The 26,690-nt window shown below is 30.0% G+C and overlaps 2 protein-coding genes across 2 annotated transcripts; both read right to left on the bottom strand.

Annotated features, from left to right (window-relative positions):
• Positions 1-10,401: 10,401 nt before the first annotated feature.
• On the bottom strand, positions 10,402-21,243 carry LOC127288482 (uncharacterized). Its single transcript, XM_051315958.1, has 4 exons — positions 21,189-21,243; positions 13,506-13,849; positions 10,944-13,087; positions 10,402-10,513 (listed from the first exon to the last, which is right to left on the bottom strand). Exons 1-4 carry the CDS (start codon positions 21,241-21,243, stop codon positions 10,402-10,404), a joined length of 2,655 nt encoding a protein of 884 aa, XP_051171915.1.
• Positions 21,244-24,464: 3,221 nt separating this feature from the next.
• On the bottom strand, positions 24,465-25,055 carry LOC127288481 (uncharacterized). The gene has a single exon (XM_051315957.1). The coding sequence runs from the start codon at positions 25,053-25,055 to the stop codon at positions 24,465-24,467; it is 591 nt and encodes a 196-aa protein (XP_051171914.1).
• Between the last annotated feature and the right edge of the window lie 1,635 nt (positions 25,056-26,690).

Raw genomic sequence — 26,690 nt, 5'->3', positions numbered from 1 at the left:
GCTTCCCCATGAAGATTTTTTGTGATCAATTTATGGTAACTTATTTAGTATTATAATAATTTTAAGAAGGTGTTAAGTTGTATTTTTGGGTATTTGAAGAGATAGTTTTTTAACATCAAAATAACTTTGTAATATTATATAATAATAAAATGCTTGGTCTGTCCTCTCCTAACTTGAAGTTGGTTTTTTCTGATTTCACGTGTTTTTTTGAATAGTAATCTTATGACGTGTCAAATTTTGACATTTCTTTTTCTCATTTTTGCCAAAGTTGTATAATTGTGTTTCCTCATTTCGGAATAAATTTCTTTTAAATTCCAAATTCGAAAATTCTATTCACGGAGCTGAAGTAAACAACGTTTACCAACGAAATTTTTTTTAAAGTTGTATATTGATTCAAAAATTGTATACAAATACAATAAATTTATGATGAGAAAAAAGATGCGCCAGGAAATTTCGTACAAGATAGTAATTTGAAAAAAATTTATTTTTAAGGTACCAGGGGCCAACGAATACGTATTAAATAATTATAAAAACACAGGCCTCGAATCAACTTAAAGACACAAAAAAGTCGTTTTAGTCGATTTATATTCCAAAAAAAAGTGGATTTGTTTTTTATTTTAACAAAAATATTTTACAGATTTTAAATAAACTTTTTTTTTAATAATAATCCTTTTCGAAGGGTTAAAGTTGAAATTTTTAGAAATAATTAAATTTCCAAAGATATTGTTAATTTTCAAACAATTATTAAATTTTACAGAACTAAAAATAATTTATCAAACAATTTTTGGAAAACATTTATTAAATTTAATTGAATTTTCAAAGATTTAAAATTGAGATTTTTGAAATTAATTGAAACTTTAAGTGTTTTGTAATTAAAATTTTAGATGATTTCACTAAAAATTTATTAGAAAATGCGGACAAAATACAATAATTTGAAAATCATTTTTAATTGAAAAATGGTTTCAGATAGTTGAATTTTCAAAGAATATATATATTATTGCAATTCTCAAGCTACCATTTGAAATAAATATCTTAATATTTTTTGTGGTGAAAATACACATTTTTAGTTTCAAAAAAAAAAAAAATAAATAAAAAAAAGACCGAACTTAAAAAAAATGTCAAAAATATTTTTGATTTTGAAAAAGGGGTAAATTTTGAGTTTTTAAAAAAAAAATTTGCACAATTTGAAAGAGCAGAAAAAATCCTTTCGAAAACATATATGTCAAATTTTTTTTCATCTTTCTGTTTAAAAGTTACAAGTCTTCAAAAATTCACTGTTTAAATTTTTCAAAAAAATTCAACCCCTTCCTTCTCCTACAGTTTTTGAAAAAACCTAACAATACTTCCTGGTTAAAGTACTCACCCCTAGGGCTAAACTATGTGCAATTTACAGCCCGATCCGATCAACTTTTTTTATCACTTAGTACGCTACAGGTATTTTACTCCTTAGGATATTAAAAAACCAAATATTTCACTATAAAAATTAATTAATTGTTATTCAAGTTTAAAAAATCATTTATTAGATTCAATAAATAGTAGTAAATAGTTATTTACTTAATTAATATAAGATATATCACATTCTTAATAATTGAGTGTGAAGAACAACTTTTTAATTTGCATTTGCTTTAGGAAAAAAGTAAAAAAAATTTTGAAACTAATAGTTTCTTTAATTTATTCATAAAAAATTCCAGAAAATTAGAAAAATTCCTTGACTTTCCCCTGACTTCCCTGACCGTTAGACACCATGAATAAGAATAATTATAATTTATGAAATAAATTTCGTAGGGCATTGTGAAATCAAATATGAAAATAAAGACATAATGTGAGCCGTTCGCTACCCGGTAAGAAGGCTTGCATTATAAAGAATTAATTAATTATTAACTATAATAACTATAATAATTTCCGTATTCATTCATTCATTCCGTCTGTCCACACTTGAAGTTAGTCGTATTTTGTTCCTTTTGTTTTTCTAAAATTTTGACAATTCTTGATTTCGTAATATTTTATGGTTAACGCGACGGATATTTTTATTCATCGTCATTAATTAAGTCATATGCTAAGTATCAGTTTAAAGTAAAAAAAAATACTGTTCATTGTGTGCTGCACCAGTATATTTCCTACTTGGTATTTATAGAAAAAAAAGTTTCAATTATAATATAATTTTTATTATCCCGTGTGGAAAAGTGATGTGGGCCCCCAGCGGGGGCCCTTATGGATCGCCCTCATGCCATGAGGGCCGCATATGGATGATCCATAGGGGCCCCTCATGGAAACGACATGCTCATCGATGAGGGCGCCCGCATGGGCGATCCATGAGGGTGCCTCTACGGGCGCCCTTATGGGCCCTCACGTTTGCCCTCATCTTGCCCTCAAGTTTGCCATAATGTTTTTTAATCAATAATATTAATAATAAAAGTTAATTAATAATAAATAAGCTTAAGTTATGAATAAATAACATATTTATTTAATAATTATTCAATTTTAAATTAAATTCTTACTCAAATTGAATTTATTAATTAACGTTCTAATTAATTAACTGTCGGATATAATTAAAAGTAATAATAAATTAATTAATTAAAAAATAAAAAAATATGTAATTTATGCATACTATTAATCGATATTTTCATTTTTCAATTAATTCATACATAGAATTAATGATTAAACGCAAACCTGAGAAATAAATAAATCTAACGCATGGGGGGAATCGAACCTACGACCTACGGACTATGAGTCTAACGCTTTACCAACTACGCTACGTACGCTACTTCAAAACGAATGCTAACTTCTTGATGCTATTTAAACTTGAAAAATACCTAACAAAGAAAAGTGCTTAACATCATTTAGTTAAAGTTAAGATATTAAATTATATTTTCCAATCAAATGCAATTTAAAAAATATAATTAATTATATGCTTTATGATTATTATCATGAATCATCTCAGGCGAATTTTCAAAAAAGTGTAAATATATTTTTATTAAAAACGCGTTTTTCGTTGTTTTGAATCATTGGAAACATTCATTTTTTGTTGATAAAAAAATATTTGATTTTTGGACTTAGAAAATTTTGCTAATCGATCATGAGGGCGATCCATGCGGGCCCCTACGGTGGCCCTCATCTATTTTGCCATAAGTGTGAGTGTTATTTTCAAAAAAGTGTAAATATATTTTTATTAAAAACGCGTTTTTCGTGGTTCTGAATCATTATAAACATTAATTTTTTGGTGATAAAAAAATATTTGATTTTTGGACTTAGAAAATTTTGCTAATCGATCATGAGGGCGATCCATGCGGGGCCCTACGGTGGCCCTCATCTATTTTGCCATAAGTGTGAGTGTTATTTTCAAAAAAGTGTAAATATATTTTTATTAAAAACGCATTTTTCGTGGTTCTGAATCATTATAAACATTAATTTTTTGGTGATAAAAAAATATTTGAATTTTGGACTTAGAAAATTTTGCTAATCGATCATGAGGGCGATCCATGCGGGCCCCTACGGTGGCCCTCATCTATTTTGCCATAAGTGTGAGTGTTATTTTCAAAAAAGTGTAAATATATTTTTATTAAAAACGCATTTTTCGTGGTTCTGAATCATTATAAACATTAATTTTTTGGTGATAAAAAAATATTTGAATTTTGGACTTAGAAAATTTTGCTAATCGATCATGAGGGCGATCCATGCGGGGCCCCTACGGTGCCCCTCATGGATTCGCCATAAGTGTGAGTGTTATTTTCAAAAAAAGTGAAAATATATTTTAATTAAAAACGCGTTTTTCATTGTTGTGAATCATTATAAACATTAATTTTTTGGTGATAAAAAAATATTTGATTTTTGGACTTAGAAAATTTTGCTAATCGATCATGAGGGCGATCCATGCGGGGCCCCTCATGGATTCGCCATATGGATCAGCCCTCATGGGCCCCCGCCGGGGGCCCCGAACTCTTGAGGGCAAGATCGTGGCTTTTTCCACACGGGATTATTTATAAATTTATTATATTATATATACATTTTTTTAAATATAATGATTATTACAGATAATTAGAACATTTTAACTTATAATTATTATTTCTTTAATTATTTTTCCATTATTCATTATTATTTATTATATATTATTATTCATAAATTTATTAATATTAATTTGTTTTTATTATTAATTATTAAATTGTTATATTTTTTATCTGTAAACAATATAAAAATAGTTTGCTTTTTTAAAAAATTCTCAATTTGATTTTAATTTTTAATTTAATTTTCTTTTTGATTACATAATTTTTTAATATTTATTAATTATCAATTAATTAAATTTTTTGAAAAAAACATAAATTTAAAATTTTCATTTGCAACGAAATATTTATAGAAAATACAAAAAAATATTTAGCAAAACTAATTTTTTGTAATTTCAAAAATTATAAAAAATCATCTAACATTGACTTTATAAAAAATATTTATTTCTAAAATTTTAATATTTATATTCTAAAATTTTTGCTTAAAAATCTTATTTTTTTACTATCAATTCACAAAAAAATGATCTTACTCGTTATATATACATTCTGTGAATAAGAAAATCCATTCGTCAGTAATATCTTTTATCCCAACAATCTCTGCTTTTTCGTATACGCTCTTGAACGTGTTCAAAATAAATTCATGCGATTTGTTGCTAGAAGAACGGGGATACCATATGATAGATATAGTCATGATTACACTGAATTAAGACGTATATTGGGCATTCCTCTATTGAGGGACAGATTCTTATTTACTGATTTGTTATTCATGTTCAAAAGTATCAATGGTATTATAAATTGTCCTCCGCTTCTATCACTACTTAACTTTGCTGTCCCTTATAAACCATCTAGATATTCAATTTTGTTCAGGCAGTCAGTGCAAGATTAAATTATATAGATAACTCTGTTGTGATCAGAATTACAAGAGAAGCCAACGAACACCATAATAGCATAGATTTTTATGGTATTTCTTTAAGTAGATTTATAAGCAACTTGCGCACTGAGATATTTGGTACTAATTGAGAATTGATGTTTCAATGTTTCGCCGAGTCATTGCATCTTATATTTTTATAATTAAGTACATTTGTACGAAAGGGCACTGCCCGTGTAAAAATAAATAAATAAAGAAAAATAAACTAAAAGTGAAAAAGTACTTTGTTCAATAAATCTAGTGTAGAATTGTCATTTTTTATCCGATCGAGGTCTATAAAGGCTTAAAAGTTTCATAATTAAATATACTATTAATAAAAAATTTAAAACCTGCATTTTTTAAGTTGTTTTACTTTGAAAAAATTAGCGAAAGTTAGACGAATGTCTAAAAATCTTTAAAATTTGCTTGAAATTTGAACTTTGATCGACTGTAACTCTGACAATAATTTTGAATGGATTTTATTGGTTCACCAATGGTTTGAGAGGTAATTTAATTATCTTTCAAATGGTGGTTTATTTTTTACATTTGGATTAACTGCTTTCTCTACCAGTGACTTTATTTGACGTCACACCTAAAAATGCATAATTTGCTGTTCCAAAAAAAGTGCACGAGGGAAAAAAATTTAAAATATGATTTTCTTACTCAAAAAACACATATTAATCGAAAAAAAATGTTTTGTTCGAGTGACAAAAAAAAATTTGAAATTTGTAAACCTGTGATATAGGTCAAAATTTTTGTCATCCATTTATATAGAAGTTATGATTTTTTAAAAAATCCTTTTTTCACATTTGACGAAAAACTTGAACTTCCTCCCCCCTCTACAGTTTTGCATATAATTTAATAATAATTTTGGGGTGAAGTACATACACACTCATAGTACTAAAGTTTGTGCAAATTTCAACCTACTCCGAAAACCTTCAATTTTAAAGTTGGATCACTTCAGGAATTTTGCCTCATATGTATATGACTATTGTATAAAAGGATGAAAAAAATTTTGACCTTTATAATTTTGAAAGGTTCAAACATTAAGAATAATAAATTTTTAATTTTAACATAAATAGTCCCATTTTATTCTGCAAAATAAATACCTGTTTTTCAAGTCCTGCTGTTGTGGTAATTTATTTCTTAAAAAATAATACGTTAAGAGTATAACCTTAAATTTTTAAGTCATAATATTAAAATTTAAATAACTCATGAATTTTTAAGTAAACACTTCAAATTATTCTATTTAATCACAATATAATTATTGATGTATGAACGGTTCGTATATAAAATGTATATTTTAATATAAATTTGTATAAATAATAGCGATTTTTCGCTTTGGAAGAATTTGAAAATATTCATATTTCTTTTAACTTAACAAATTTGCAAATTCACATTATTTGTTGATTGACATTTTTGAAAAAATATATTACATTTAGAAACAAATTGAAGAATCTATATAATATTCAAATTAATTAATTTTGCTTCCTCATAGAGAAATTATTACAGAACCAAAATTTTTCGATTTCCATTTATTGATGTATCTTTGTTTTCGATTTTTATTATTAAAAAAATCACATTTTTTAAAAACGAAGTTTCATATATATATACGTTACATTTTCATAAATACCTCGAATACTATGAGAGTTAAATAAATATATTTTTTAAATTGTAGGTCTCACATAATGAGAGTAGGGGAGACCGGGGCTGAAAGTGCCGGGGGTAAGTTGTGCCGATAGGAATATCTCAAAAACAAATTTCTTTTTAAAAAGTGGAATTGAGAGAAGTATTGTTTTACTTATGCGCATCTTTGGCAACTATTTTGATTTTTTTTGCTTCACGGAATAATTAGCTGTTAGTAATTTGGTGCTTTGGCGTCACTTATGTGAAAGTTTTTATGTTTACACTATTTGGTCTATTTTTTGCATTTTTAACGATATCGATACGTATTTTTTTAAATGATCCAAATTTATCTAGGCATTCAATGGTGTATTGATCTTAACATTTAATTTATCTAGTTTTTTAATATTTGATAAAAAGTGAGCGTCGACGCAACGAGGTTCCCTATTGAAAATCCTCACATGGTATCCTATATATGATTCCATATAGGTTCCTTTATAAAAACCGTTATGAAATCCTAGGTCGACATAGGAATCCACATAGAATTCCATGTAAAATTATATATGAAATTCGGACACGATTTGGTGTATGATTTCATGTAGGAATTTATGATGTTGTTTCTACATTGAAATCTATGTGAATTTCTACATTATTTCCTATAATTTTTCTGGCATATTATTTTTGTCAATTTCCTTCCAAATCAACTCACATCAAATCTTATAAAAAATATCATATAAAATTATAAAGATTTCTTTATATGAAATCTTACATACAAGTTTTAATAGGGTAAGTCCGGGGGAGTTGGCCATGCGGGAGAGATGGCCAATTCAAATATTTTATAGAATTTGCTGCTAGGTATCGCTTATTAAAGATTAAATCGCTTTGTTTTGTGGCAAAACACAATTAAAAAAAAACTTCACGAAAAATATTGAAAAAGTATGTAAAAATCTGATTTGTTATTTTGACTAGTTCGGAAAAAAGTGATGAGTTTACGTTTCTCACTGGTGTTATGTTATTTTATAGAATAATTTTGAATTTCATGTTTTTTTGTAAAGTACATGACCCAAGCTTTGTCATAAATTTATATTTATTCAAAAAATGTATTTATTTATTTAAATTTTAGTTGTGTCAATTTATCTCCTGACATTAGGAAAGATGGCCATGTTTTGTCGAGGTGAGATGGCCATACTGTTTAAGTTATTGGCACCCTTGAGATTCGTGTGTTCGCTAAAAAAACATTAATTCTGTGGCAAATGACATTTTTTATGACATATATTACAACAAGACACTCCAAAAAAGATTTTCAAATTTAAATACGATCAGATAAAATAATCACTATTGTGTAATTAAATCTTAAAAACGTTTATAAACAATCATAACACAGGTCTACAAAGTAAGACTTTTTTATATACAGCGGAGTGGTTTTGAATGTATTTTTGTGTGCAGAACCGAATTCCGGGTTCCAAATTTGCGTATCACATCAGGATTTTGAATAAAGTGGAGGTAAAGTCTCCAAAAACAGTGTTTTTGAAGGTTTTCATTATTTTTTTATTCCTTAACCAGACGTGCTAGACACTTCTATATATGCTTAAATTAAAGCTCAGATCGTACACTTTAAGACTCATTTACGCAGGATTAAAAAAAATTTTAAATTTTGAAAAAAATAGGGGTAAATACCCCAAAAATCTTTTTAGGTGACTTCAACCTAATTTTTTTTTAAATTTCAAATTTTTTTTCCTTGCGCATGCATATGAATCTTAAAGTGTAAGATATAAGCTTTAATTTAAACCTATATAGAAGTCTGTATCACGTCAGGTTAAGGAGAAAAAATACTGAAAACCCTCAAAAACACGGGTTTTGGAGTCTTTACCCCCACTTTACTCAAAATCCTGACGTGATACGCAATTTTGTAACCCGGGATAGTTTTCAGGACACAAAAATAAATTGGAAACTACTCTGATATCTCAAAAAAATACCTTGTAGACTTGTTGTGTTGGTGAGACAGACAAACAGAGAGCGCTTATCGAAGACTGAATTCAGTGCAATGATTGTCATCTTTGGCTTCATGAAAATTGCACTAAATTTAATGATAAATGTTCGAAATGTGGTCAGAAGAAGAAAAGAAGTATTAATCACTTTAAATTAAGAATTCTGATAAAGCGGAAAGCCAAAGAATGATTTTAAAGTATTGGCCATCTCTCCCGTACATTCCGGGAGAGATGGCCAAACGCGTTTTTTATAAAATATTAATTTTAAGATTGTTTGCATTTAAAAAATTTCTCATTTCTGTTTTTTTTGTAAGTTAAATGTTCAATGTTTAATTAGCAATAAAAGTTAATACATAAATCACTTTCTTCTTATTTTTACAGGCCTTTAAAAAAACTATGGCCAACTCCCCCGGACTTACCCTATAGGAAACCATATGGGATTTCATGTGCATTCTTACATATGATTTCACATGGATTTGAACATAGGAAATCACATGTGATTTCATGTTAACTGTTTTATACAGAAGGCAGTTAACAAAAATTAAATAATACTAGTCACTAATACTTGCGCGCTACGCGCGCCCTTGTTTTTATTATGTAAAATAGAATTATTTGAAAATTAAAGAGCTTCTAACATTATTATTATTATTATTATTATTTAGAATTTTCTTTTTGTAATATAATTTCAAAAAAATTGCTCTGCTGTTACTGCAATGCATTTCTACGTTTTCTTGGGTTGATATTTATTTGATATATTCATAATTGAAAATGTCTATAAAAAATCAATTATAACTTTCAAAGAACATTATTATTATAATATTAAAAACCCGAAAAATTAAACTCGTTTCATATAGGATTTTAATATTTATTAAAGCAGTATTCCTTAAACATTTGAAATTTATAAAAAAATTAATGTTTGTGTTCTACTTTTGGTTATATTAAGGTATCATTTTAAAGAAACAACGTTTGACATTTTAATAATGAAACATTTCAACAATTTCTATTATTTATCATCAAAAATGTTCAAGTATATTTCTTCTAATTCTAAACATCCAGTTCTATGAATTTTGAAAACAAAAGATTCAATAAACGAAAATAAAAATTTGTTCCACTTATTCGCTTGTGTCCATTTCATTATAATATTTTTCAATTTTGAAAAAATGTCGGTAATTTATATTCATATATAATAAAGATTTTTTTGAATCCAATAGATACATGGAATTTCTATGATCTTTTTAATTGCATAATAATGTATTTACCATCCATGACAAACTTAACCATCAGTAACTTACAAAAAGGTTAATATTTATCTTCAATTTCACTGCAGAAAAGGCAAAATGAAATTGAATAAATATTCAGAACTATCATTTTCTCGAGCATCACTAAATACCGAAAATTTTGTAGAAGAATTTCTGTCAAAAAATTAATTTCCAAAGCATTTCCGTCAAAAAATTTATTTCTGAAAATTTTTAGGAAATCTTCCCACGTGGATTCTTATATTTGTATTAATATATAGAATTAATCATATCAATTTTATTGATTAATATATTAATTTTTATATAATTATAAAACTATATAAATTCTGTATTATATAAAATAATATTTTACAGTTATCTTACAGTAATATTACATGGTAATGCAAAGGTAATATTACACTGTACCTATTATTACAATAATAATATTGAGGTAATATTACATGCTAAATTAAGAAACTTTGAAATTATTTTAAAAAATGTATTGGGTTTTCATATCTATTTTTCCCTTGCATATTAAAAACATGATTCTTAGTTCAAAAAGTAATATTACATTAATACTACCTTTCATGTCAAGGTAATGTTATTTTGCTTTAATTCCAATATAACCAAACCAATTTCCAATTTTGCTTTTATTCCAAAATGACCAAATCAATTTCCAATTTTGCCTTTAATCCAATATAACCAAACCATTTTGCAATTCTACCTTTATTCCAATATATTACATTTGAAATAATTTCATTCCTTTAATGAAATATGTTAATTAAGATAATCCAAGAAATAAATTTATGCTATATATTTTTGCCATTTTTATTTTCTCCTTTAAAGTTATAAAACAGTAATATTGTTTACTATTAAAAACATCCGTAAAAACATTTATTGAACTGATTCACATTTGGAGACTAATCTTTTCAACCCAATCAAGTCAAATCTTTTGGCATGGTTAGGAGAGGATATTTTCGAATATTTAAAAAATTCCATACTGATCGTACCCTTTAATGTAATGTTGTATATTGAAAACCATAAATACATAAAGATATATTACACTAAACTGAATTAAAATTATTCAAAACTTTCACTATATACATAATTTTTTATATATTTATTACTTCTATTATCTCCTAAATATATTTTTACAGAATCAAATGATTTAACTCTTGATAATGCAACATACATCTGACCGTGATTGAAGACATCTCTTCTCAAATCAATGAATATTCTGTTGAATGTTTGCCCTTGAGATTTATTGATAGTCATTGCGAAAGCCAATTTTATAGGAAATTGTCTTCTTTTAAAAGTAAATGGATATAAATTTTCAGAATATAGAGTTACTCTATGTAAAAAAACAATATTTTCACTCTTATCTCCAGTCAATATTTGACATTTAATAACATTATGTGATAAATCTAAAATAATTAACCTTGTTCCATTACATAAACCTTCATTAATACTAAGGTTTCTAATAAGCATTACAACTGAATTAATTCTCAAATGTAATTCATGTGGTGGTAAAGCAGGCGGAGAGAGAGTATTTAAATATTCTGGTAACAAGACTTCCGCAAAACTTCCATTATCACAATTTTCAGTAGAATCAATACTTTTATACATTGTTTCCCCATTACTGTCTAAGAGACGCACCACTCTCTTATTAATATCATCAACGTCAACGTTTCTAGGTACTAAAATTGCACACACTGCCAACTCTCTAAATTTATTCTGTTGTATCAAATGACCATACATTTCTTCAGCAATATCTACATTTCCATGTTGAATAATATGTTCTGGTAATTTAACATTATCATCTACATCATTTAATTCACCATTGCCCACTTTAAGTAGAAAATCTACAAATTCCGTCTCCTGTGGTAAGGCTCTCATATTTTCTGTTAAAGTGTATTTTTTGAAATGTTTCCATAGTTTACTGTTCTTTATGGATAAATTTACGATTTCTGATCTAGTGCCTCGTTCTTTAATTGGCAAAGTTTGTCTAAAATCTCCTCCTAGAATTACAATTTTACCACCAAAAGCAACATTTGATTTCATTATATCTCTTAATAGATAATCCATAATTTCTAAGGCATATTTTGGAGCCATTGGTGCTTCATCCCAAATAAAAACATCTATATTTTTTAAAAAGAGTCCCTCTTTTGACTGAACTTTAATGTTTGAAGTTGAATCACTATACAGTGGAACAGGTAATCCTAAAACTTTATGAACAGTTTTCCCGTTAGGAAGCAAAGTGGCAGCTATACCCGTAAATGCCATGTTACAAACATTCACTCCTTTGCTTCTTAATAAATGCCATAGTGTAATGTATAAAAAAGTTTTTCCAGATCCTCCACAACCATTGACATATAAGCATTTAGAACCATTTAAAGAAGAATCTTTTATGACTTGAAGCATATAGTCAACTACAACTTTCTGTTTTACATTTAATGTATCATAATTTTGTTCTCCTATCTTAATATGTTCTAACATATTTATATCGTCAACTTGTATAGAACGATTTTCATCTTCTATGTCTAATAATCCTTGAAAGTCAGTTAAATTGTATCCTTCATTAAGTAACAGTGATTTTATATTTCTATAAGCCATATTTTCAGCCTCAATATTGTTAATTTTTGAAAAATCTTCTGACAGATGCCTCTTAAATTGTTCCCAAAGTTTATCCGGGTGAACAGGATGACAATGAATTAAAATTCTTACAAATAATTGGCGAAGTGAATGAGGCATCAGCCATAAAGTAGCTTCTTCTATTGTTCTAATCCACTCAGTATCATCTTCCACAAGTCCTAATGCCAAACAAGCAGATGTAAAAGATTCAAGCACGACTCTATTAACTGTTCTTAAACTTTCAAAAGAAGTTGCTCCTTTTACTGTAAGCAACAATAATCTCAGGTGAAATAATTCCATTTGAGAGGGATTAACTGAATACATTCTTCCCAATACTTTTTCCTTACGAATTCTTTGTTTCCTTTCAACAGATTTTGTTATCCACGTATAATGTTCTGGTATTTCTGAATAGTAATACTGATGAGCATTATTATCACGTTGGTTAAGTTTAAAGTAATCCAGTAATTTTGTATTTTTCTTCAAATCAAAAGAAACAACGTTACTATCTTTTCCTTCTCGAATAATAACATTCTGTTCATTTGGTAAATGTATGGGTAAACGATTAATACTATGACTCTTTTTTCCTAAAGGTTTACTTAGAATTCTCCAAACTGCCTCAACAGGACCAACATATCTATTTTCTTCATAATGATTTATTTCATTGTAATTCACAGTTACCTCACCATTCGCATTTGAGATAACAAACTATTTCCACATTTATATGACAATTAGATATTTCTGATAGCTTAGGACAATACGGAACAACATTAGAATTATCAACAACAAATCCATTTGGTCGTTCATACGTTCTATTATTATTTCTTCGACGACAGTGAACATAGCAATTTTCTTTAATTGTAGTTTCATTTTGGTATGGTTTTGGAAAATTTTTTGAACATTTTCCATCAATCAAACACCAATCTCCACAAGGTCCGTGAATGTTATTTTGCATTATTATTTTATGTAAGGTAGGATTAATATTTTCATCAGGAATTTCTGCAGAAATATAACGATCAATACTTTCAACTGTCAATATTTTAGAATTTTCTTTCAATATAACTAACAAATGAATGTGTGGCAATCCTCGCTTTTGAAATTCAATAACATAAACATAAGACTTTACCTCTCCAAATAATTTATTATCAACAATAACTTTTAGCAGATGTTTCACTTTTAATCCAAAAACCCTAGTTACTATATCAGGTCTATCAGCAGCAGTTTGGTGGGGTAATAGATTTTCCTTTATCTCTTTCCAATTTGGATTACATGTCATTGTAATAAATAAATCCGGTTTACCATGACGAGCAACAATAGCCATGGAATATTGATATTGTTGCATCATATTGCGAGGAGATCCTATAAAAGTAGAAGGCAATATAAGCATTTTTCCAACGTGTACATCATTTTCTAACTCACGATTATGTAAATAATCAATCAGTCCTTTATATGTTTCACTTCTCAATTGAGCTTGAATATTTGCACAGAATCTTAATCTATCTTTTTCTATTTTTTCATAATTATCAACTACTCATTGTTGAAACAACCGCCCGCCATATAAGAAATGATTAAATTCCTTATCTCTTATTGCGATTTTGTATTTCACATAGGCAGACCTAGAAATAGTAAGGTTTCTTCTTCTATAATCACTATCACTACGGATCATATTAATATTATAACCTTTATTTCCAAGTGGGTAAAATATAGGATAAATCCAAGGTTCAACATTGGGATCCAAATTACTTACTAATTTTAATTCCTTTGTAGATTTATTATAAACCGTTACATAGGATTCTGGTATTTCTCCTTCTGAGTTTGTATTAAAAATTGCAGCAACTTCATTAAAACTTTGAAAATTGTATCTTTTTTATCTAAACCTTTCTTCAACGTAAATAATAATTGTAATTCAGGAATATCTTCATTTCTTTTTCTTGCTAATTCAGCTTCCATTTTAATTATTTCTGACATCATCATAAAAGATTTTGTGTATACATTAGAATTTCGCATAATATTTTCTATAGTTTTTAAGACTTCTTCATCCAAAATATAATTACTTTTTTTTCTGTAACAAATTGCTTCTTCAGGATCATAAATAAATAATTGACTAAAACATGGATCTTCACCTTTATCCGGATATAAAGCGCTATTAATTTGATAGTAAATTTGACCTTGAATTTTGTAACAGAATGGTCCCCTTCTCCTGCCATTAAAGTTAATTACATTAGCATTCAAAGATGCAAAAGAAAATGAATTATTATACAATCTTATATTTTTTTAAAATGGCCAGATTTCTTATGAATACCTTCTAGCAAAAGCCTTAATTCATTGGGATATTCTACTGAACCTATCACAACATCACCATGACCACAGCAATCATTAAAACTACCTTTTTTAGTGGCAACTTTTTCGTCTTTAAAATGTTTAGCTTGACAATGTGTGCAGTAAAAATTCATCGAACCTAGATAATTTTCAACATTGTTTGATTTAAATGGCATATTATCATTTAAATCTGCATTTGATATTGATGGAGTAGAAAGAAACAAATTAGAATTTACATCATTTACTTTCTGTAACTCATGTGACAATAAAGCCATAACGTGAGCCACTCGCTACCTGGTAAGAAGGCTTGCATTATAAAGAATTCATATTTCGAATTTTAATGCTACATTGAATGCTTTTTAATCAAATTAGTTCTATGATTACTTAATTTTTTTTATTGACTAGAAATGAAAATAGTTGCTTTCTACATTTAATGCATTTCTATTCAGATAAAATATGTATACCTTTGAAGGGAACAAAAAAATATTCTTTTATTTCTTTTAATTAAATAACTTTAGAGATAAGAATATTTTATGTCAATTCATTGCAAATGTAGATAAATAATTAAAATATTTTTAATTATATTAAATTTTCATCCGGATACGAAATTTTAATACAGTTTAATAAGAAACTTTGTAATTAATGATATGTGGGAACCTCCTACGTGTCCTAGTGTGAGAAAATGTGTTTTGGTAGTATACGTCTTAATCTAAAATGAAAAAAAAATTTTGTCTAAAATTTTGAGGGATAATACATTTGGGTTCAAGGAATCTTGCTGTTCTCCGAGAAATACATAATTTTGCGTTAAATTATTAAAAAATAAAGTTTAAAAAGTGTCATTTTTAAAGGAAAATGAAAACAAACATGGAGACGCATACACAGACGTTGCTTGAGTGTGTCAGTGCTCTAGTAAACAGCGCCAATTCGAGCAAGTGTCCGCTGAGTGAACTATAATATAATACATTATTTTACTATTTATTGCTTTATATTTATTATTTTTGCGTTATGTTAAAGTAAATGTGAAGAACATCGAGATTCCTTGCACCAAACTAAATCATTTTTCAAAAATTTTAAACCGAAATCATTTTTTATTTTAAAGAAAGTTTCAAACCGCAAAAAACATCCTTTGCCCACATACCCTTAATGTGATTTTAATGTATTCTTTTAATAATACTAAAAATTTAAATAATTATAAAAAAATTATATATATATATATATATATATATATATGGGACGTTCTTTGTCAACCGGACCACCCCATCTCTCCATAATTGGTTTAATTTAAAAAAATTTAATCATATTGGAAAAATTAGCTTGGAATGTCTACTTTTTAATCCAGTTGGGCGCTTTTTGAAATTCAAAATGGCGACTTAAATATGGCGCCTAAACGACATAAAAAACACAAAAAATCCACTAATATGATCTATATTATTGTTTAAAGCTTCACATATGACGATAAAAATAACCACAACATACTTTACTTACAAACTGATAACGTATCTCCATTCAAAATTCAAAAATTCAAAATGGCGGATTAAATATGTCGGATAAAATTAAAAATTGAGCTAGACTCGTGAAAATTACTACTTGGGGGTTTTCGAGGTCGCTGATTACGAATCCGGTGTTAGTTTTCAAAAATTCAAAATGGCGGATCCAATATGGCGGACAAAAATTGAAAAATTGTTTAGATTTGACTGAAACTTGTTACTCGGGGGTTTTTGGGGTCGCTGATTACGAATCCGTTGTTAGTTTTCAAGAATTCAAAATGGCGGATTCAATATGGCGGACAAAAATTGAAAAATCGTGTAGATTCGATTGAAACTTGTTACACGGGGGTTTTTGGGGTCGCTGATTACGAATCCGGTATTAGTTTTCAAAAATTCAAAATGGCGGATCCAATATGATGGACAAAAATTAAAAAATCGTTTAGATTCGCCTGAAACTTGTTACTCGGTGGTTTTTGGGGTCGCTGATTACAAATCCGTTATTAGATTTTAAAAATTCAAAATGGCAGACCAAAATATAAAAAATTGATCTAACTTTTTTATATTGAATGTAAAAAGGTGCCATTTGAACTTATCAAATACAACGCCAGATAACTTTTTATGGAAATTACGTGAGGATTATTTAATTAATTATCACAAGACTAGCTTAATTTTTTAATTCTATCCGCTATTTTGAATTTTAAATAGAGATTTGTCATCAACCATTTAAAAATTTTTTAAAACTGACATCGGATTTGTAATCAGCGACCAAAAAAACCCCTATGTAGACATTTTTACGAAATTAGCTCTATTTTTTCAATTTTCGTCCGCCATATTGGATCCGCCATTTTGAATTTTTGGAAACTAATACCGGATTCGTAATCAGCGACCCCAAAAACCCCCATGTAACAAGTTTCAATCGAATCTACACGATTTTTCAATTTTTGTCCGCCATATTGAATCCGCCATTTTGAATTTTTGAAAACTAACAACGGATTCGTAATCAGCGACCCCAAAAACACCCGAGTAACAAGTTTCAGTCGAATCTAAACAATTTTTCAATTTTTGTCCGCCATATTGGATCCGCCATTTTGAATTTTTAAAAACTGACCTCAGATTCGTAATCAGCGACCCAAAAAACTCCCGAGTAACAAGTTTCATAAGAATTCATCGAAGCAATTTGGAGAAAACAGTTTTGTCCAGCTAGATTCGGGTTTCAGACCACTGTGGATTGTTCCAAACTTTTGTCTCATGCAAATTATGTGATTTTTTTAAATCAGTGGCAACAAAAAATATTGGTTTCTGAGCAATGATATTCTAATCTACTTGTCGTTTATTTGATTTTATTATGTCATTTGTTAATAGCTTCATTTTTCTTTGAAGTTTCCTATCTTCAATAATTTTTTTTGAAAAAATTTTATTTGATTGTTCTCTTATTTCTCCTTTATTAGTTATCCAATTTACTTCTGTTCTCTAAAGTGATAAAATTAAAATTAATTGTAAATTTAAGATTTACATTGGCTCCAATTACGATAGGTAAAGTATCTTCAAAATACACGTAAGTTTGGTCACCGTAATTAATACACTGAAGCTGATACAAGCGCGCCGTAATAGAAAATTACGGTATTAGATTTAATTTCTCATATTTATATCATATATGTGTACAGTCGTAAATTGACTTTATACAATCCAAATGTCAAATTTTCTATTTCAAAGGTGTTTTGACTTCAATCGTGCCTTAATTAGTGCATTTACCCTATAAATTATTTTATTAAATCTATTTGATAAAATAAATTTTTTTTTATTTAATTCGTTCTTTCAACTCTCTACAGGTTTTATTTTAGAGGACTTGTTAAAAAAATATATGTTTGTGAATTTTATTTAGTCATTCTGTAGTGTTAGGAAAAATAATGAAGCAATATGTCTTGTGAAGACGTCGGAAAAAGAAATTTGAGATTTTATTTGAAGCGTTCCGATGAGTCACAAAGACTGAAAAAAATAAAGGATTTTTTCCATGTGCTCTGTAAATGTTTTGCAATATAACACGACTATACAATCTAATTGATTCTTTTAAAGAAATTTAATTTATCGTTGAAAGATTTAAAAATAATCTGTATCTCATTAAAAGATTATATACTTTATTTATTAGTAATATTTAAAATTAATTAATAAATAAAATAAATTAATATTAATTAATAACAATAATAATAATAATTTAATATAATTTTACATTAATTAATAACTTAATAATTCACTAATAATAAAGTATACTATATAATTATTTCAGAATGGAATAACTTTTTTTGTTTCAATTAAAATTTTTATTTAAATAAAATAAAGTTTATTAATTACAAATAAATATGTAGAAGCATTAAATAATAGGAATTCACAAATCAATAATTAATTATAAAAAATTAATATATCTTCCTTCTGGATAACCGAATAAGATTGTACAATAATTTATAATATAGTAACTTGGAATCGTGATATGTAAACCTCGCGTGTAGTTATATAAAAGAGAAATAGATCTATAGATCCTTCAATTAGGACCGTGATTGCGGAAGGCCCTGACTTGACTGAGTCCTGTGTGTCGGACCAGGCCCAAGCAGCCTGGACTCATCGTGCGCAGCAACCCCTTACGCACCAATCAGTGCGCAATGCTCATTATGAAGAGATAAAATGGATAAAATGTACTTCCACATTCGCCCATTTTAGTTTTAGGCGATATGTATCACTGAAGAAATCAGTGAAATATATATATATATATATACCCAGATAGCACGTTATTTCGCGGCGAGTTCGCAGCGAGTTTGCAACGCAAAGTTCGGTAACTCGCATTGCGAACTCCCTGCGAAGTAATGGTGAATATCAAAATGTCCTCCTACTGCCGAGAAGTTGCAATGCGAACTAACTGAAAAGTATAAATGCGAACTATCTAAAAAGTATATATGCGAACTTGCTACGAAGATTAAATGCGAATTCGTTTAAAAGTTCAATTGCTAATTAACATGAGCAATTTTAATGCAAATTTGTTAAAAATTTAAAATGTTAATATAAATGAGAAAAATTATTTGTTTTGTCTTTTTTTGGGGTTTCACTTTTCTTTTTTTTCTTTAAATTTAACTTTTTTATTTTAATTTTGCAAACACACGCAAAAGACAACGTTTAATAAATTAGTTTCAAAAATTATAAAAATATTGCTGTTTCTTCTGTCTTTCCCATCCTATCCTTTTAATATCCATTTTATTATTCAATTATTTTCTCAAAAATTTCTCATTTATATTAACATTTTAAATTTTTAACAAATTCGCATTAAAATTGCTCATGTTACATAATTAGCAATTGAACTTTTCAACGAATTCGCATTTAATCTTCTCAGCAAGTTCGCATATATACGTTTTAGTTAGTTCGCATTTATACTTTTCAGTTAGTTCGCACTGTAACAGTAGGAGGACATTTTGATATTCACCATTACTTCGCAGGGAGTTCGCAATGCGAGTTACCGAACTTCGCGTTGCGAACTCTCCGCGAAATAACGTGGTATCTGGGTATATATAAATATGTAATAATTAATTTTTTTATTATTAAAATATAAATGTATATGAAGCTATGCTTTTAAAGCACATTTTGTATATAATTAATTATTGCACATTGCAATAACGGGACACGGATATAACGAAATTAATACGAGAAATTTCTGCGTTATTATATTCGTTAATCTTTCTCGATATATAATCATATTTTTTTTAGAATACGAATTTTGTTGAGTATAAGGAGTATCAATACTGTTACATTTAAAATGTGATTCTACTTGAAGTTGCAGTAAAATTTCAACAGTTTTGAAGATAGACGGATGTGTATAATAAAATGATTTATTAAAATGCGAGTGAAACGACTCACACGCTTTTGTTGTTCGTGTTAATGCAGGAGTTTTTTCGGTCCAAATTTTAGGGCAAAATCGTACTTCATCACGAACGTAATTAGTAGTTAAATATTCAGCAAATTTTATAACTCTATCATCTAACGGAATTAATGGAAGTAGGTCAAAAGCAAAACAATATTTAACTTCTTCACTGCTTAAAAACATTAACCCATAACAAACGCATAACCATTCCCTAATAATAGAATTTTTATTTTTATAATCTACAGTAAGACCAAGTTCTTGTATTTTACGGAACCAAGCTTGAGAAGGGTGAAACCTACATCCAATGATCCTTGCATTTGGCCAAATATTTTTTATGGCATTGTGAATTGCCGTTTCAAAATCTACAACTACCGCGGAAGGATTAAAAAAAAAATTTTTTTCTTCACATAAAAAACATAATTTGTATAAACAATCAAGGTATGTAGATTCGCGTTTATTTTTTAGTAAGCAGAAGGCTAGCGGAATATAATGACCATTAAAAAAACCATGCAATGTAAAAATTTGTTTAAAAAAAGACGTTACGTAATAAAAAAATCCGTCAACGTAAACCGTTTCCGAAGAGGCAAGAAAATTTCAATTTCTTTCTGTACCAAAAATTATTATATTTGACTGAGGGTCATTTAACAATAAAAAATTTTCATCAAATTTAGTTTTAATTGACATTTTATCTAAACCAACGTGATTATCATTTAAATTGACTGGTAAAGTTGGTAAAATTTTTCGACGCGCACGATACAAAACTCTTTTTACATTTCTAAAATCTTCAATTTTTAAATCACGATGCTCGGATGTTATGCACGAATGTACTAATTTAGATGGTTTTTCACAAGGATCATCAGTTGCTTTTCGTTTAACACTTTCAACAAGGGATAATTTTTGGCAAGAAATATTATCCATTGGAGAATGGTTATTCAAATGTTGCAAAAAAAAGACTTTACAAAAAAAATTTCACGCGGTATATTACAAGAAGTACGCAAAAAAGCTTTACAACTTTTTACCGAACAAATCCATCGTTCTTCACCGCCAGCATATGATTTATGAAAATGAAATTTAAAATCATTAAAAATTAAAAGAGGCTTACCCCTTTTCCTCGTTGACTCGATTGCGGACAAAACAGAATTTGTAGGACCCTCCATCCTACCCGGGTGGCGGATGCCAAATGAAAGAATGAAAAAAGTATAATTTTTATTTTTTGCGGTTAGGAGGCGCTAAGAAAAAAACCTTTACGCAAGAGGGCGTTGGAGTAGTCAAATAAACTGCGCGAAATTTTAAAAGTTTTCAATCTTATATGTGACAGGGTCTGACAAAACGGTGTTATCGACCAAAAAATCAAATTTTTTATGATGGTTTATGGCCCGGCTGGTAGAGTGGGGGTATACCTCTTCCCCTTACGGCAGTGAAACGATCATCGCCCCTATAGTATACACGGGAGCCTTGGTGCCTCCCTCATTTCAGCCAGGTTGAGTTGATCCAAGGTGTTTTGGATTTCAGAAAGCAGTCTGGAATCGGCTGGACTTCGAGGTTTAAACCCTAATAGCAATTGTGTAGGACTCATGCGAGTCGTCCTATTTATTGTGCAGTTAATGGCACTTTGCACCTTTTTCACCTTTTCATCCCATCTATCCTCCGGTTCGCCAGCGCAGGTAGTTATGAGGGAACTAAGGACAGTGCGATTTAATCTTTCACATTGTCCATTGGCACGTGGCGTTGCTACTGCGTTGAGCACGTGCTTGATCCCATACTCAGTACAAAAATTCGCAAAATGTTTTGAAGTAAACGCTGTGCCCCTGTCACTTATTATTCGAGATGGTACGCCGAATATTGCAATTAGTTGACCGAGTGCTTTTAAAACTCCCTTCACGGACGTACTACGAGTAGGCTTGAGAATGCAAAATTTTGTGAAACCGTCAATAATAGAAAGCAATTGTGTATTTTTGTGTACACTCTTTACAAATGGACCAATATGATCAATGTGCAACGTATGAAAGGGAATTGCTATTTTCTCGCACCTTTTCAAGGGTTCTCTCAAAGGCAAAGTGACCTTGATCATCATGGCATAATTTAACGATGTTAAACCTCAACATTTTTGGAACAAGCCACCTATTTCCCCCCTTAGTGCGCCGAAAAACAACCCCCCTCTTTAAGTCAAATTGCTCAAAGTATTGCTTTGTTTCTCGCTTTAATTCTCCGGAATTGAAAATTTTCGCAATTATCTCAATATCTGGATCTTGAGCTTGGGCGGCCTTAATCCATTCTACTTCAGTAATATCTACCGAAAAACATTGAATCGGGTTGCGACTAAAATAATCAACGTGAGACGCTTGTGTACCTGGGCGATACACAATTACAAAATTGAAATCCTGCAGGTATATCCACCATCTTGTCACACGAGGTTGTATATCCTTTTTATTTACTGTGGCTTTGACAGCACTGCAATCGGTCACCACAGTGAACTTAATCCCTAACAGGTATACTCTAAAGGCCTTCAATCCCTCAACGGACAGTCATCAATTCGCTCCCGTAAGGGGAAGTTACCTTCCCCCATCACGCGGTCAGAGGCCTGCGAAGGTAGCACCGCGGGGAGCCGGGTTCTTTTAATCCCTCAGTGAGGAGATTTCCTTAATGGATTTTCATTAAAAAAATTTTTTTTTTAATATTAGCATTTTTAAGTTTTTGTTATTAGATTCGGAATCCTTATTTAATTGCGAATTTGTGCATATGTTGTTTGCATTAAAAATGTTAATTTTTAAAAAGTTTAGAATTATATCATCACCTTTGCTAATCCTTTTAAAAACGCCAGCATTAAGATATGTATATAGAAATGTTTTAAGCTGACAGTCCTAAGCCTGGAACACAAGTGTGAAGGAAGAATTGTTTTTTAAAATATTTATTTACTTTTTCACTTTCAATAAATAATAAAACAACTGACTTATAATATTTTTATTTGAATCTATTTTTATTATAAACTATGTTTTAAATAAATAAGGAACTAGAAAATATGTTTTTTATAGTGTATTTCATAATAGACAAGTAATCGGTTATTTGTAGGAGGAAAGATATTTAGAAAATGTTCGAATTATAAACTTTTTAAATATCAACATTTTTAAGTCAAACAACATATGTATGAAATTGTAATAAAGTAAGGATTTCGAATTTGATAAAAAAAACTTAAAAATGTTGTTATTTAAAAAATTTATTTATATTTAGAAAAAGCCATTAAGGAAAACTTGGAAAATCTAATTTATGAGGGATTAAGGGATCCGGCCTCCCGCGGTGCTAGTTCGCTCCGACACTCGAACTTAGGCTCCTGTCCGCATGGTGGAGGAAGGTTACTTCCCCTCACGGGAGCGAATTGATGATCGCCCCCTTCAACCACTCCCAGAGTTTTCAGATCGTAAAAGTGATACCGCTGTTCCACAGGCGTCGTTTTACGGCTGTAATAAGCAACAACACGCTTCCCGTTTTTATGTTTTTGAATTAGTATCGCGCCAATACCTATTGCGCTAGCATCAGTGTGAACTTCAGTTTCGAGTTCCGTATCATAAATTTCCAATACGGGTCGAGTAGACAATTGCTCTTTTATAATCCTCACAGCCTCTGATTCTTTTTTCCCCCAGACCCAGACGGCATTCTATTTTAACAAATTTGTTAGGGGACTAACTTTCTGTGCAAAGTTAAGAATACATTTACGGAAATAACCGGCTAATCCCAAAAACTGACGAACTTGCTTCACGTCCCTCGGGTCGGCCGCGTTTAGAACCGCTTGAACCTTGTATTCACCTGGTCTTACGCCCTCACTCGATATTTCTCTCCATAAATAATCAATTTTGCTCTGGAAAAACCTGCACTTTTCAAAATTTAATGTCAGATTATTTTCCAAGAACAATTTCAAAACGACTTCCAACTTTCGGAACGCCTCTTCAACATTCTTGGCGGCAATTAATACATCGTCGAAATATATTGATGCATGACCCTTTATGACCTTGTTCATTATTCTTTGGAACACCGCGGGTGCATTAGCAAGGCCAAATGGTACTCGCAGATACTCCCAGTGGCCATCGGGTGTGGAAAACGCGGTGTATTTCACGTAATATGGGTGCATCGGAATTTGATGGAACCCGGACTTTAAATCTAATAGGATAAAAATCGTTTTTCCGACCAGTTGATCAATATGATCGTCAATTACGGGTATAGGGTAATGAATAAGTTTCGTAATATGATTAATTCCTCTATAATCAACCGCTAACCATATTCGTCCATCCTTTTTTCGTACCGGTACAACGTAACTTGAATAATCAGAATTACTCGCGCGGATCATTTTATTACGCTCAAGTTCCATTGTTATTTCCTTAACTTCTTAGCGTTTATCGTTAGCCATTCGATATGGTTTACGGTAAATCGGCTCGTCTGAGGTTAACTCGATTTTCATCTCCCCGGCGGCAGTCCGACCTAACTCCTTCATTTCGAGGGTTATAGTTTTCCGATATTTATTTAGTAAATTTATTAGACGATTTCTTTCAGACAAATTTATTCCCTCGCAGATAACATCTGCTTCATGTATAATCCTTGGCAAATCCGAATTTACCAGATTAACATCTAATTTTTCATCGACAGACACGTTTTTCTTTAAGGTAAAAGTGACCCCTTCAGCGTCCGTTATCGCGAGCGTTCCCGTTTTTGATAGCAAATCACGCCCAACCAAAATTTCGGTTGAGAGTTCATTGTCAGACACAATATAGACCTTTACCTTAAACGGTATATTGTCGACATGTATTTTCATTCTGGAATAACCGAGAGGGACAACTACGGCATGATTAAAGGCGGAAAGGACCTTCTTTGTTTCCTTAAGAGGCAAATTAAAGTGTCGAGCAACACTCTCTTTTATTATCGAGTATTCACTACTTAAGTCAATAATGCAAGATCTTTCCTCTCTCTCTACCCGACACATCTTAAGAGGTTTATTTACTTTACCCGTACCCTCGACATGCAATACACTTAAATTAGGGTCTTCAGTATTGTTGGTTAGTTATGCTGATTTTTTCTTCCTTCTCTTCCGCGTTTTTCTTTTTATAACATGTGTCTTCAATGTGGCCCGGAATTTCAGAAAAATTACATTTTGGTTTATTACCGGGTGGACTCGCATTTTTAGTTTCGAGGCCTGACCGTTTTTCTTTCTCGCTCGCCTCGGGACAATTTATTTATTTGTGGCCCACCTTTTTACAATTGAAACACGTGGGTTTATTGCTGTCACGGTTAAAATTCCGTTTCCGTTCACCCGAATCTCGGTGGTCCTTCGACCCTTTTGATTCCTTAGAATCTTGTTTTTCGGATTGCTTTTCATTTATCGGAATCATACTTAAGCATTGTATCAATTCCGCGATCGACTTATTTTTAGATGACATTACGTGCATTCGAATATTATCGTCAACAATTCCGGGTACTACTAATTCTACTATTTTATTTTCCGGAATATCTATTTTTAATTTATTAATTCTCTTAACTTTTTCAAAGCTATACTTTTGCAAGTCTTGACCCGACGTAGCCTAGTGCGAGGCTGTTAATTCAAACAATTTGCCGAAATTCTCTTCCCCAGGAAATTGTGTTATCAAGGAAATTACAAAAACTTCCCAGGAAACCGGAGGATTTTTCAACCTGTCAAACCAAGCCTTCGCGTTTCCACGAAGTTTCAGTATTGACATGTACAACTTTTGTGCATCATCCAAATCATACATTGACCCGAACATATTGATTTTATCTAACTATTCAGATGCCGATAAATCTTTACTAGCCGGATCAAAGTCCGGTAGAATTTTCTCATTAATATGCTTATTTGCCTTCCTCGAACCTAACTGTACTATACCCGATAACACCTCGGTTAACCTTGCAAAATCGGACTCAACACTCGCCCGGCTGCTATTCCATGACATCCCTAAGGGTGACCTCTCGCGCATACGTGACGATCTCTCACGTGTGCGTGATCTTCTCTCACGAGAATGTGATCTTCTTTCACGCGAATGTGATCTTTTCTCATGATTGCGTGACGACCTCTCACGAGAGCGCGATATTCTTCTTTGTTGAACGCGAACTGACCGATCACGTGAAAACGATCTTGAGCGTTCGTCTCGATACCTCTTCCTTCTGATAGATCGCGATCGATGTAGGTCTTTGGAAGGCATTATCACTGATAACTGAGTTTAATTCACTGCAAACTATGTTCACTTTTCTTTTTGCTTCCTCGTGGAGGAAGCTATGTAGTCCTTTCGTTTATAAACTTTTTAAAAATGGTGAAAACAAATTTTCCTCTATATAGAAACATGTTATATGAGATCCTGATCAATTGTCCGGATGTATGTATGTGTGTATGTATGTGTGTGTGTGTATGTGTGTGTGGATCGGTTTTGTGAAGACGATATCTTTAACAGGTTTTAATGGATTTGGATAAAATTTGGTAGGCTTATTTAACACATTAATCTCTCAAAAATGACGAGAGGATTTTTAAAAATACCCCAAAAAAAAATTTTTATCGTCTTTTTTCCAAAAAATTTTTTTTAATTGAAAAAATTTTTAAATCGAAAAATTTAAG

Source organism: Leptopilina boulardi, unplaced genomic scaffold, assembly GCF_019393585.1.
Source record: "Leptopilina boulardi isolate dan_hultmark-lab unplaced genomic scaffold, ZJU_Lbou_2.1 LbouV2_389, whole genome shotgun sequence".
In the NCBI taxonomy this organism is placed as follows: domain Eukaryota; kingdom Metazoa; phylum Arthropoda; class Insecta; order Hymenoptera; family Figitidae; genus Leptopilina; species Leptopilina boulardi.
This window is presented reverse-complemented; position numbering and strand designations above follow the sequence as displayed.

Bases quoted from the DNA above. Each gene is read 5' to 3' on its own strand.
- LOC127288481 (XM_051315957.1), bottom strand. From the start codon at position 25,055: ATGTGTCGGGTAGAGAGAGAGGAAAGATCTTGCATTATTGACTTAAGT.
- LOC127288482 (XM_051315958.1), bottom strand. From the start codon at position 21,243: ATGGAGGGTCCTACAAATTCTGTTTTGTCCGCAATCGAGTCAACGAGG. The intron at 13,850-21,188 runs GTAAGCCTCTTT...CAAATATTCAAG, and splicing joins CGAGTCAACGAGGAAAAGGG to CTCAATTGAGAAGTGAAACA. The intron at 10,514-10,943 runs GTATGTTGCATT...ATTTCATTAAAG, and splicing joins GTCTTCAATCACGGTCAGAT to GAATGAAATTATTTCAAATG.